This window comes from Falco rusticolus, chromosome 13 (assembly GCF_015220075.1).
Source record: "Falco rusticolus isolate bFalRus1 chromosome 13, bFalRus1.pri, whole genome shotgun sequence".
Classification (NCBI taxonomy): domain Eukaryota; kingdom Metazoa; phylum Chordata; class Aves; order Falconiformes; family Falconidae; genus Falco; species Falco rusticolus.
Genome location: NC_051199.1, coordinates 23,976,165 through 23,990,494, shown reverse-complemented (window position 1 = coordinate 23,990,494; position 14,330 = coordinate 23,976,165). Strand labels below are relative to the sequence as shown.

At 41.9% G+C, this 14,330-nt stretch overlaps 1 protein-coding gene across 1 annotated transcript in view; it reads right to left on the bottom strand.

The window, feature by feature from the left end:
• The window catches only part of SPATA16 (spermatogenesis associated 16), an 85,422-nt gene that overhangs the window by 28,395 nt on the left and 42,697 nt on the right, over positions 1-14,330 (bottom strand). Inside the window, exons 5-7 of the mRNA XM_037407295.1 lie at positions 5,076-5,220; positions 1,416-1,562; positions 1,064-1,176 (exon numbers count right to left, since the gene is read on the bottom strand). Coding sequence (XP_037263192.1) covers positions 1,064-1,176; positions 1,416-1,562; positions 5,076-5,220 — 405 coding nt within the window. The remainder of the gene's footprint in view (positions 1-1,063; positions 1,177-1,415; positions 1,563-5,075; positions 5,221-14,330) is intronic.

Below are 14,330 nucleotides of genomic sequence, written 5' to 3'. Positions count from 1 at the left end.
GTAGCACATGGCTTCGGGAAAGAACTGGAAAGCAGCAGCTGTGTGTTTCTTTGGGGGTGTTTGCCCTCAGCCTGTTCCACCTGCCTCACACCGATGCAGATGCTTTACGAGTGCCCATCTTGGTGAAACACGAAGCACCTTTACCTCCCACTAAGCATGCGAGTTCAAGCACTTACTGTTGTTCCAGCAGCTGCTCTCTGAGAGTAAAGGAGATATAGCTTCCCCAAATATCTAGCTAATGTTTCTTTTGCTAGGGGTTGCTAAGTAGCAGTTTTTGTCAACGTCCTATCTGGTATCAAAACCTAAGAATATAAATCCTGTGATTTGCTAAGACACCACTGATGAGGAAATGGTTGTGATTCCTTCAACACAGAGAAAACTAAAAAACTGTTATTGCTAGGGAAAAAGCGTTAACATTAGCATTTACAATCTGGGGAGGAGAGGCTTCTTCCACTTATTTTCAGGAGAATAATTTAAGAATTGCATTAAAACAGTCTAGTCTACATGCAAATTTGATTTTTGACCTTTTGTACTAATCAAAAGCCATGGTGCTAAAAAGCTGTGTACATTATTGCAGAAAGTATGGAGTAGAATTAACTAATATACCTTCAATATGGTTGTAACAGATTTGAAGGTTATTTCACATACTTCACTACGTAGGGATCAGGATCTAAAACACTAGAAACGCTTCAAGTAGCAATTATTAACTCTTGATGGAGATCCTGGTGATATGTGTAGTATACTATGGGTATTAAATAGGGCAAGTAGTTTTGGTGGTTATGTGAAAGTAGGGTTATAATATAATAGGCCATAAAGATTTGAGAAAATTGCATGCAAAGTGATTTTATATAAACTGGGTACACTGTTAAATAGTTAGGGCTACTTTTTAAAAGTATCTAAACCCCATTTGAACTCTGTTCCTAATGCAATTCACTGAGCATTTCCGGACACAGGAGGAACATGTGCGGAATGCATTACCCACCAAAAAGCACACGTCGTTCACACATGCACAGGCTTCTGCTGCCATACACACTACACACCAGCAAGTGAATTTTATACTCACAGTTAATTTGGTGCTTCTTATAAAATCCATTACTGGCACAATCTTTTTCCCGGTGTTAACCCAATATCTTACTGTTTCTTCTTCTGTGACAGGACTGAAAGGTGTTTCCCGGTCTAGGGAATGAAATCACAAAACCATATACTGTATTTATTTGTATACATTTTCCATAAAGGATCTAGCAGGATGATGGGTAAACTGGAGGAGGAAAGAAGAGGATGAGGAGAGCTGTCTGGACAGTCAGGGCTGCCGGCACAGAGAAATGGATCCCAAGAAACTCCCTGACCCCCCCGATTTAGCAAGGATCGTAGAGGTCACCCCTGAGCTATCCCAGCTATTAAGCAAGTTGACATACCTGAAAAGATTGGCAGTATTCTTGTTGACCACCTTTCCAGGATTTTTCCAATATGTTTGTTTCTAAAGCCCAGAGTCAATAAGTACTTCTGGGAAGGCAGAGATGGCCACCCAGCTGTCTGTGGCAGGATGTGAAATCCACGAGGATCTGGAATATGGAAATGAAAATGATTTCCACTGTCACATGTCTTTTCAGTTGTAAGAGACGTTACTTTTTTGGAGGGGAAAAAAAAGGAAGACTAAGGAGGAGTGAAAAGTAATCTAGAAAGCTTGCCAAAACAAAGGTGACAAAACCAACCCATCCAGCTATTTCAAAACTGGGTTTTGAAATTCCAACCTTTGCACCCTTTTGAATCAACAGCTTAAATTTTGCTGATGCATAAGATAAAAGACGTTCTTTCTGCTTATGCACTTTTCAATGCTGATCAGCCAAAGCATTAATAACTCAACACCTGGGTAACGTAACATCCTGATATTTTAACTGCAAAAGAAGCTGTTCTATTGCTCCCTGAATTTGTAAGGTTTTATTTCCTATAGGTTTGTGCTTTTACCATCACTACCACCATAGTCTCAGGCTTCCTGCATGTCCTTTCTGATCCACCCAGCTGGCATGTGACAGCCTGTGCTGTGGCTTGTCCAGAGTTTGTGACTGCCGCTGACAAAAAAACCTGTGTAGCACCTGAGTCCGTCTGCCCCGACCTCGGTGAGGACAGATGCTCAAAGCAATTGTATAAATCACCTTTGCTTAGGGAATCAGACCAACCCTTTCCTCCCTCCCTTCCCCCTGCGAAATATAAACCTAGATTGAATGTCAGTGTCACTTTTCACAAAGGAGTGCTCTGTTTTCAGTGAGCCCTGCTTTTAAGATGCCAGGCTGCACGGTCACAGTGACAAATGGAGAACCCCACTCAGAGCTCCCCGGACTTACCCCTACATAAATCAAAACGAGTGGACCTGATATTCCCTTGCAGCATATTCTGCTTGTGATGGATTCTCAATTTTGCAACAAACTGCATTGTACACTTGGATGTAAATGTGTAGCTGTTCCTTTTCCTTGGCAGTAAGGGAAACTTGGAAATCAATTCAGTCCTTACACTCCAGCAGAACTTGGACTAAAATTGGGCAGATGATTGTTACAGAATAGGAAGGTTATTTAAAATAACATGTTCGTGAGACGTCTGGTATTTCACACCCACTGTTAAAATGGGCTCTGCTCATAGTTTTAATTTCTCCTATGTAAGATACAGACCTGCAGGTTGAATGCTCAGTGGTACTGCACCAACAATGAGCTAAACTTGTTGCCTGTGATGTTTTTTTGGTGAGCAGTGTGATTTTAGGTCAGATCCCAATAGGTAAGTTGAGTAACCCCTACTGCTCTGGTCGGCTTCACCTAACAGTATTGTGAGTTATCCCAGTATCAAGTCTAGCAAAAAGAGCTGCGCCTGCTCTGTCTGAGAGGGTCTCCAGCACAGGATGGAGGGAGGCTGGGAGAGGTCCCAGCTGTGTGAGATCTCTCACACCACTGTGTTCTCAAAACCCTGATACTGTTTTTTTTTTTCCTGGCTATCCATCCCATTTAATTCTTAGAAACGTCAGCAATCCCCAGATGTGCACTCAGAAAAACTTGTTTAAAATTGAAGCAATTCTTTTAATCAATAGGTTTTTGTAAACAAACACATTTGAAGGAAGAACTGACTTTATTCAGTCTGTTTTATAACTAAACTTTGACTAAAGTGTAGGACTGGCATTTTTTACCCCCCCTCCCCCTTTCCCCCCCTCCCCCCCTCCCCTTCTTCCTTTTCCTTAATGAGAGGAGTAAAAAAGTGACTTGTGACACTTTCAAAGTCATCCAGCGATACATGAACACAAACCACAAACTTAGTTTCAGAAAACCTCACCCTTGCTGTACATTGAGGGGCTTATGTGAAATACGAAGTTATCTTTTTTAAAATTGGATCAGGGAGTTTTATTTTATACTCCTTTTAATGCCAAGACTTTTGTTCCAGGAAATTCTCCACAAAGTCACATAAGCAAGTAAACAGTAGACAGGGACTTTACAACCTCTGTGATTGATATGTCCTTATTTTCCCTCTTTGAACCGCCCTAAAGCTCCTGCCACAAACCCAGTACATGGGTGGTCTGCAACTTGCACAGCACAGTCTAGTTTCACGCTGGTTTCTTAAAGTGAAACAAACCCAAACAAGACAAGTTTACTTGTGTTAAATATTCGCATTGTTTTGTGGTAAACACTTGGTTTCCTAATTCCTATTTGTGTGTTTCAACTGGATTTTCTTTTCTTCCCCAAAGATGCAATGTGTATCCTTTTGGGAGCCTTATTTTGTCTGCTGAGCACTGGGGCTCAGCAATGCTGCAAGGACTAATCCGTCTGACCCGGGTGTAACTCTGGCAGGGTGCGGGAAGCACATCAGCCTTTTCGATGACCCTGCTGGAAGCAGCAGTGAGAGGTGTCTAAAACATACCTAGTTTGTCTGACGAAGACAGGGGCTTCCCAGAATTTGACCTGAAAAATGTACTTTTCCCTTTATGTTTCTCAATCACCAACTCAAAGGCAAGTGTTATCAGGGTCAGCTATGTTCCAAGTCACCAGGTTAATAATAATAAGAAATGCCTTTTATCCTCCTGCCTCACTTTTGCCAAAATGTCATAGAACCATAGAATTGTTTAGATTGGAAAAGACCTTTAAGATTGTCGAGTTTAACTGTTACTCCAGCAGATCGTAAGGTATTCATATACATACTGTGGTGCTGCAAGAAATGTCCTTAAGGAGGTACTTCTAATTATTTCCTACTAATTATTTCAGCTCATCTACATTACTCACCTTGATTCACTGACAGATACTGAAGCAGCAGATACTAAATGATATACTGTAATATATGAACTAGAGTATGTTTCTCTGCAAAATGTATAGAATTGAACATGAACATCACGTTTCCAACTCGTGAGCTGTAATTAATTATACCAAAAGGAAAGGGTTTTTTTATTAGCAGTGGAGCACTTGGCACTAAAATAGCCATTCCTCTTGAAATAAGGCTGTGGTCACCAGAATTTAAGCATCTGTTTACTTCAGGAGATGCTATTTGAGTTCACTCTGCCAGGAGATGACAACAAGCTCTGCAAAAAGCCCTTGTTCACTCTGCATCCTACTTGCCTTCAACAGGCTGAAGGAAATGTGGCTATGCCCATCCCTGCAGCCGAGATGCTCTCAAAGGTGGCGGTCAGTCCATTAGTGCTTGTAGGAGGGAGGATACTTTTGGAAAGCGAAAGCTCTGCTGCAGGGTTGGCCATTGCTGACCGATGGAAATCCACGGAGATGGGAATGAACTTGAGCCTCACTGTCACTGAGATACACTGCAAATCTACCTCTGAAGAAAAGATTAGTTGCAATAATGAAATTCAACAATGGAAGCATGGGGCTGCATGGATAAAAATCAACTTTATGGGAATTTGCAGTATAAAGCCTGTACTTTGCCTAAGCATTGATTTGATTACCTAAATCATGTACAATCATAGAGCAAATCTCAGAAGTTCATTTCCATTGCCAGAAGTGCAGAAATGTCTGGAGCGCTCAGACTTTTTCAGCCAACTCCACACATGCACAAACCGTATACAGTTCTTAAGAGCATGTGAAATCTGCTGTTACCTGCATATATGTGCTCCGCGTAATCAGGGCGCTCTTTAGCAAACATGTCCTTTATCTTGCTTATTTTGTCAGCTTTGACTTCTGTCACAAATGGTGTATACATAACTGAAAATGATACTTCACTGATGGCTTCCTCAAACATAGCCTAAAAAAAGGCAAAGAAATTATACATTTCATGTTGGTTAATGGCTAGTTAAAAAAAAAAATAATTACTTTCACAGATGATATTTTCCCTTTAATAATTGCACAGTCATGCAAAGATAACATATTTTGGTCTTGAATATTAATTAGAGGGGAATTTAAATTAGTTCCAGAAAACACTGCCTATCTATACTCAGAAAATCAATTTAATGGAGAAAGAACATTTGTAAACAGTTTTCAGTGCAGCAAGCCTAATGTCTTCAATGAGGAGAAAAGTATTAGATAAATTATCTTTTAGATGAAAAGAAAAAGTGGTTCCATGCTCTCTGAAGGTCACATCTTTCATCTGAGGGTTTTATTCAGTCCTTGGGAGCTGGTTAAACAATACTAAGCATTCATATTACCCCTTGGGTTGGCATGAATCAGACACTGTGCCTGTATGGAATATTAGTCTTAAAATATTGCATTTAAACACCATTTACATTAAGAATGAAATTCACTCCTGTGCAGAGGGCAACACAAAGCTTATGAACCTTGTCATCCCTTAAAAATGACTCAAATGACGCATTGTGCTGGTCTGATGTTGAGAGGTGGATTTCACACTCAGTGGACCCCAATGAACTGGTGCTGGAGCTGCCAGGAGCAGCTACCAGCCTGGAAACAGCCTTGCTCAGTACTCTTGTCGATCAGCGTGGGGGAGGCTGAGCTGCAGTTCCTCCTGGGTTGGGATCTGTGGAAGATCACATTCAGCACTGCTCAGGCTGCTACTGTTGCCCACAAAGATTTTGTTGTCTTGACGTGGGCAGTTCTTTTTGGAAACTGGGGGAACTGCAAGGCTTCATTAATCTATCTTGGCAGAAGCGTAAGCACGTTTAATAGCGACAATACTAACAGCAAGTTAATAGAGTTGGTTGGAAAAGCATGAGAGGAAAAGATATATTTTTTTAACGGGGTGTATGAATCTCCCAGATCATCTTGTACACTGAAATGATTCACAGAAGATATCATTATGGGACTAGCCTGGTGTTTTATTGACAAGTCCTCAGTTTTGTTCCGCAGTTTATCCTCCACCTATGTAAAATTATCCAAGACATAGTGTGCCTCCATGAGTCATTTGTTTAGCTGATGACTGCTCCCACCAACCTAGAATGGAAGGCTGAGAGTGCCAATTAGTCAGGTATCTAGGTCCTTCTCTTTAACAGCTTTTGACAACAGGTCCTCTGATATGGTCTTATGTCAGTTTATTTCCATCCTGTTTATTGGTGTGGGGTGTGAAGAAATACCATAGAAATGCTAGAATAGTTTTGAGCAAAGATTGGGGTAGGTTGCCGTATGTGCACCCCAAATGCTCTTACACTGAACGCTTGACCTGGGTGTCAAGGGTATCACTGGGGATTCATTTGTATTTTGGATTACTATGTCTAGTCAGCCCATTATCCTTCGTTTACTGGAATGGAAGCAGTCTGGAGTGGCCAGTATTTAGCCCTGGAAAATTAACAAGCTTCAAATGTGTGTGATAGTATCATGACCACCCGGGGCAGTAATAACATTCCCTCCCCAGTGAGGAGGAGTTCCAGCTTTCCATGGGCACAGCTGTGTTATCCGTGGTTAATGCCACAGATCTAGAGGTATCAGACCAGAAAATAGCGAGTGTGTCCTCCTGCCAGGAGCTCAGGGGCCCATGAATGGATACGTGCCTGTTCCTCCCTATGGGAATACTTACTAGCCTGCACTGATTTGTAGCAAAGTGATTTTGGGATTTCATATTTCTATGGACTTTAATTATCTTGTCGTTCGGGGCCCTTAGAGGATCAGTAGCAAAACAATGGTACCGATCTAGCTTTCCAAGGTACATTTTTAAAAGAGCAAAGGCCTACTTGTTCAAGTTTTACTGAATTTCATGTGTAAATGTAGCCACAGAATTAGGTCAGCCTTATTTTGTGTGAGAGGTTGGGTGTTCTGCTTACTTTCTATAGTTTGGCAGCCATTTCCTAATCTGGGTTAATACGAGCATGTAACATGTTTTCGGGTGTATCTGTACACTTCAGGTTTAAAATACATGGAGCGAGGCAGTGAGATGAAACTGAGCAGTTGGACCAGACGAGCTCTGTATCCTGCCTGCAAAGTTCACTTTTGGCTTTATCATCCTCAAGAGCAGTTCAAAGTCACACCTATAATATAATAACAGCCATGTCCCCATGGCTGTTCTGCACAGCATGCAAATAGCGACTGGCTCAGAGGGCCATAACGGTAAAATGTCAGCCAATGGAGAAAAGAACAGAGCCATAGTTCCTGGTCAGTAGTGCTACTGAAGGTATTCTTATTACCCAAGAGCATTTTTTTTCCCCAAGCTACTGACCCTGGACATAGATGCTATTTGTTTTATTATCCTCTTGGATTTTTATGAGGTAAAGTCTTTAAGGATATAAAACTTCAGCCCATAAAAACTTTGGAGGAGAAAACTTTATACGATACCATCCCTAAGGATCTTTCTGCTTAAGACTTTATGCACTGAAGTCCATACCCGTGGATGAATATCTGGCAACGTGTCCAGGAAACAGGGATGCCTACAGAACATCATCTGTCATGCTGTACACTGTGCAGCTACTCAAGATACAGTCACACCGTGGAGAGGATTGTAATGGCTCCAAGAGACTCGCAGGAGAGTCCTTGCAGAGAGGGCAGGACAACTGTTTTTTCCAATCTGCATGTGTTTCGGTGTCTGCATCTGAAGGGTCCTTTCTGCAATGTCCTCATAGATACATCGGGGAGGGTGTTGCTGTTCTGGCCTTGGCATGGAAGAAGTGTCAGGCTTTTTCATGAGTATGGGGGTAGCTGCTAAACTGATAAAGAGGATAAAGAAAGATGATTTTTTTTTTTTTTTGCATATCTTGCAAGTGAGCCCTGCAGCAATATCTCAGCACATGGTGCTACACCCCAGCCTTCAATTCAAGCAGAGTTAGAAAAATGGAGTCCTTGAGAGGAGTTTAAACCATGAGAAAGTGCTCCTCTAGCAAATCACAATAATGTAAACACTATGATTGACATGAGTCTGCTGAATTTGGTGGTTTACCTCAGCAGCAGACAAAATCTATTGCTTTAGCAAAGATGCAAGAACTTGCTCAAGAAGAGGGTGCAAAGTAGTCTGATGATAGGGGAGATTTCTTTTTGAAGTTATGGGACTGACTCATGCTCTGCTATGTCAGGAGGTTTATATGCCTGTTTTGGAAGTGTGGGGAATCGGAGAAAGTCTGCAGAGAAACCATCTGGAGACAAAATGTCTCAAGGAGTATTTATATTGTCAGCACTTCTATTGAAATACCAATTAATTCCTCCAAGAAACGCAAGTGTTCACAAAATCTGAGGGACATACATTGCTATCATGACAATTCAAAAGCCAAAAGAGGTTCCTAAACAACGAACTTTGTTTTGATCAAGTGTTTGAACTTGTATTTGACCCAAGACCACATATTCCCCTGAGCAGCTCGGCTCTGCAATATCCTTGCATTCTATCCTAGTAATGTTACATTTCACGGACCTTTTAGTAAAACTTAAACTTTAGCCTAAGCAATCTTATATTGTCCCTTCAACACCCACTAAAATTCTGTTAAGAGCTCATAAAACGGATAGGTAGATGCCTAAGAAACAAAGCCTTCCCATGCCAACTTTTGCTAGCAAATGATAGAGCTACTTCAATATTTTTATGAAGATCTTGCCATTTTGCCTGCTTAGAGCAGACATAGAAGAAGAAAAATGACACTGTGGCAAAAAATTCTTCATAACAGTGACAGCAGCTTTCCCTGCTACAGTCCCTAACCTTAATCCTCTTTAACTACAGAAAGGTTTAATTTGGAAAATCCAATTATCTTGACATCTAGAATTAGCCAAAAATTTAGATATCTTTCTAGTGCCTTATCTTGCAGCTGCAGTGCATACTCAGCCACTGTCTCATTTACAGTACAGCAGGAATTGATGCTTTTATTGATGATTTTTATTAATGCAATGATATCAGTCAGGGTAAAGCCATTAGCCTCTTCTATGAACTGCTTCCACTCAGGCTGGTAGTTAGAATTATGGGCACACTGCAGTGCAACCTATGCGCTTTTCTCTATATATTTGCAACCTTAAAGAAGTATCTGGCAGCCCTGCCACTAAGTCTGTTGCTGTTGTGATATGAATATCTTCTCAACAGCATGATCTTCTTACATCATTTTTATATATTTTTTTTTCTGCTGGAAAAATAAGTAGACAGAATGCCAGAGCATATCCTTTTCTCAATATGTTTATGGTAAGAATAAATCGTGTATTATACAATAGATGAGAACTTTCTGCTTATCTGCCATGTAATGCCTCCCCATTAATGTAGGTCACATCAAATATCAGCTTATTTAGGTTCTTAAGTTATTAACGTATTTAAGTCTCTGTGAGTTATTTTGTATGCAGTGTATTTTGAAAGCGGATTTGCAGAGTGCCACAGCGATAGATCTGTGTATTCTGCTGACTTCTGAAAGGCAGAGGTATTGCAAATAGGTTACCTTAGGCTTCAAGATCTGATTGATACTCTAGTAAGTGTCTCTTTATGTTTTGGAAGAAAAGAAATCCATGCTTTATGTTCTTCCAAAGAGATCACTATTCATTAAAGAAAAACCCTGGAATACATAGACTATGGGAAAGGCTGGAGGCTGCTCTGAAACCCCCTGTTCATGGTGGTGGCAGGTGGGAAAACAGCAGAAATGTGGGGATGCCACTCTGGTCCTGGGAAGCTCTCTGCACACCAGCCCCTGCTCTGCTCTTACAAACTCAGGTGCACAGAGTGCCACAGGAGTCCTCAGCTCTTCTACCACATGCTACCAGCTGAGGATCCTCCCCTTTCATCTCAGCACAGGGCTAAATGTGAAGGATTTCAGTGTTTCTCTGCTGCAGTGGAGCAACCCTGAGACCAATGACACAGAGGCTGTATTTGCTTTGCAAGGCTGATCCACAGCATTGACAAGGTGAGCCCCTGCTCCTGCTTGGGTTACGGTTTGTTGCCATCGGTAGCTACCGTGTGTATCTGTACAGGCAGGAGCTCTAGCTCCAAGCATCCCTGCAGAGGTGGCTCCTGGCCTGGGCTACCTACCCCTGCCCCAGCTGGGACCTCGCGGCTCCCCGAGATGCTGTGATGTGAGCAGAGCCGGTCCAGCAGGGTGAGCTGAGCTCCCGTGGACAGGCAGCGTGAGTGCCGTGCCATGCTGGCAGGCTCTCGCACCCAGCTAGCTGCAGTGCAGACACGCTTCCCTGGCGTGGTGATGGAGGCAGACATAAATCTGCAATGGGGCAGTGGGGTAGTGGGTGCAAACATCAAAGAACCACCCCCGTGAACAGGCCAGTTCTCTACGTGAAGCTATTGGCCAAACCCACAGCTTTTAACCAGTTTTGTTAATATTGCCCCTTTCTTAAAGATACGAGAGATTTCGTGGTGAGAAATACCCTAATTCCAATAAGGCAATTCACTGTGACTGCTCTGAGCAGCAGGACGGCCTTTCCAGTGCTGGGAGAAGCCTTTCTCCATCACAAGTCCTCAGCAGGTGCTGGGTCAGCTCCACATGGCTCCTGCTATGTCAGGAATGGGTCACGGTTTAAACAGCGGGGTTATTTTTATGTGAAAGGGGATTATAAACTGTGCTCAGCTGAGCAGCTTTGGTAGCCTGGGCTCAGACAGACATCTTAACTCAGACAGGCAGAGCTAAAGGTTGAGCATCGCTGAGTGCTGTACATGAATGTAGTCAGAACCCGCTGGCCAGCGCCTGGATGCTGCATCCATCTGGCGATTCATTGTCCTGGTTTTGGCTGGGGTGGTGTTAAATTCCATTGCAGTAGCTGGTACGATGCTGTATTTTGGATTTAGTATGAGAATAATGTTGGTAACACACTGATATTTGTAATTGTTGCTAAGCAATGTTTACACTAAGTCAAGGACTTTTTAGTTTCTCAGGCCCTGACAGTAAGAGGGCTGGAGGGGCATGAGAAACTGGGAGGGGACATGGCCGGGACAGCTGACCTGAACTAGCCAAAGGGTTTTTAGGGTATTCCATACCTTAGAATGTCATGCTGAATATATAAGCTGGGGGATGTTGACCAGGGCCTGCCTTTCACTGCTCGGGGACAGGTTGGGCATCGGTCAGTGGATGGTGAGTAAACAACTATATTGTGCATACTTGGGGTATTTTTCCCTTTTGGATTTTATTTCTCTCTGTCTTTCTAATTACAATTATTATTAATTATTTATTTATTATATTTTATTTCAATTTATTTATTATTTTTTTCTTATCTTAACCCATAAGTTTTACCTTTTTCCTATATCTCCTCCCCATACCTCTGGGGCAGGGAGTAAGCGAGCAGCTGTGTGGTACTTAGTTGGCAGTTAGGCTTAAACCATGAGGTTCAGGCAAGTGCTTGAGAGACAGGGAGTGACCCTGGTAAGGAAATACTTCTGGAAGAAAGGGGATACTTGCTGTAGGGGGTTTTCAGGACTTTTAGCCCAAAAAGGAAAAAAAAACCCCAAAACCAAAAACCAAAAGGAAACTAAAATGCAGAAACTAACTGAAGGAGATGTCAGTCCTTCCTAGCACTGAGCTCAACATCTTTTGGGAACTTGACTTAAATGTGAAGAGATGAACCAGCCAGCCAAAGACAGTGACTGATGTGGTTAGCCTGTAAAATGGACAGCACTGTTCAAAGGGGCAGCGAGAAATCATGCCCAAGTCATTGCAATAGCAAACTACTTTGTGTGGCTGAATGGCTGCTAGTTTAGTAGAAGACAAGTTGACTGTATGTAGAGGTGTTTCTGAAAAGTGGCTATATCTATTTTTGTGTGATGTCTCTGTAGTTCTTCAAGAGCAGATGTGCAAATGGAAGGCCACATAACCAGTAGCAATCTTGGGAATGGCGCAAATTCCTGCCTGTAGTTTCACCTCCCTAAAGAAAGGAGATGGTATACAAAAAAAGGGAAGAGGATAATGAATGTGTAACTTTTTAAGGACCTTTGCAACTCAAGGGAACAGTAAGGGCCTGAGAACTGCACAAAATATTTTTTTTACGCTGATTTCTCAGGTTTCTTTTGTAAATCTTAAAGCTCTGCTTTGCAACCCAGTAAAAGCCAGAATGAATTGAAAATTCTACTTGTGAAATATACACATTACTTTTGAGCTACCCTGTAGGTTTTTAAAATGGTCTGGAGCTTTGCTGGCCAGGTTGTTCATGTTGAGCATCTTTGAGACATGATTTATGGGCCTCTGTTAACAATTAAAATCCTAATTGGGTTGGTATTTTGTTTCATTTGGGGATTTCAACAGCTACAGCAAGGTATGTGTTGCCTGTTATATTAAGCTAGTATTAAATAAATCCATCTTTCCTGAAATTCGAGCAATTAATCCATCTGTTTTAATAATTGTGACGTTTAAACTAATAACTTCTCATAGCATGTAAATATAAGTACGATTCCAACAACAGTTATTGTACTATGAATGATCTGGTACCAGAAAAATAAAGTAGGTAGAAAACACATGGAGGTAGATATTATTAAAGGTGAAAGAACACAAGAAAAATGTTAATTCCTTAGTTCTGTACATGTAGAATTGTTTCTGGAATGGAAGTACCAGCAATAACAAGAGCAATAAGAAGCTCCCAAATCAGTATCAACATGATAGCAACTCTCTGTTATGTTATTTTATTTGCCTTCTCAATCCAGTTTGCAATTACTCCATATTTTTATTAGTGTACCTGAGAGCAGAATGAAGCTGATTTTTTGCAGCTGAGAATTATGTCTTATAAACAGTGCATTCCAAAACCAGACTGGTCTGAGTCCCTGAAATGGCATACATAGGAAGAGGCCCATTCTACACTGAAAAAATGTTAATAATTAAATAGCCATGAGGCAATGAGAACACAAGAAATCCATGCACTGGTCAGAAGCCATGCTGAGATAATCTAGATATCAGTGCATTGTCTTAAGAATGAACTGATCTCCCTGCTTATGGGCCAAAATCTTTTCGTTCTAATGTGTAGGATGAAGGAAAAGCATTACATCCCAATTTTCCACCAGAAAATTAAAAGCTGAGTGCTTCAAGGCAAGTGTCCTTCAAAATGGCCATAGATACAGAAGAGGGAGGATTGCCTATTGGTTTTTATGAAGAGGGATAAGAGAAATGTCACCTCTTTTCTGACACAAGAAAATTCAAAATTAATTCTTAAAGCAGAAACAATCTCCACAGACCTCTGAGACAATATAGGCTTACGCATATTAGACACTTACTTCTGCCTGTACACACAACAGTCATTGACCTCAATGGGATATTCCCCCAGATTTGATTAAAGAAGGGACTTTTCTGCAGTGAAGTGTGGCACAGCATGATCTGCTAAAATAGCCTCAAGAATTAATGAGAAATACATTTTCTCAGTGATATGATGGCCAGGCTGCCCTGAGAGGCTGCCTGTCAGCTCCTATCAGTCATTCCATTAGGAGGACTGCAAAACATCCCTGCCGTTGCCAGCTTGGAAACCTCACGCTCCATAGCAGGACACGGGTCAAACATGAGTGTGCAGGACTGCTGATGGGCCTCATCCCTGGCTGAGACTGTAGAGGAAGTTTTGGCTGCCGAGAGCTTTTTCCTTCTAACTTTCTTGCCTTGGCTCGTCACCCCACAGGGTGTGAGATAAAGCTGAGCTCTAAAGGAGTTGACAGCACTCATCGCTGCACACTAGGTGTTCAGCCACCTTGCAGGGCTGGGTTATCATTTGCTTTGTTGTGTGATATGTGTATTTCTCTGTGCTTGCAACAGCCCAGATTTTTGAAATGGAAGCACCTGATGTTCATAACAGCAATGAGAGAGCAAAACAAATGTCTGAATATCCAAACCTCTGTGTCAGCCAATGCATGTGCTACTGGAAGCTTTCTCTGTGATGTTGAGTTTAGCTGACAGAAATATTCTCAGAAACACAAGTTTGTGAGCTCCACACGCAGCAGTCAGAGCCAGTGTTTTCAACGTGCCAAGAGCAGCTCTGTGATGGCTGCAGTCTTGGCCAAAACACTGGGGTTGAACTGGAACTAAAGCTAAAAGCCCAGTTTACTCCAAT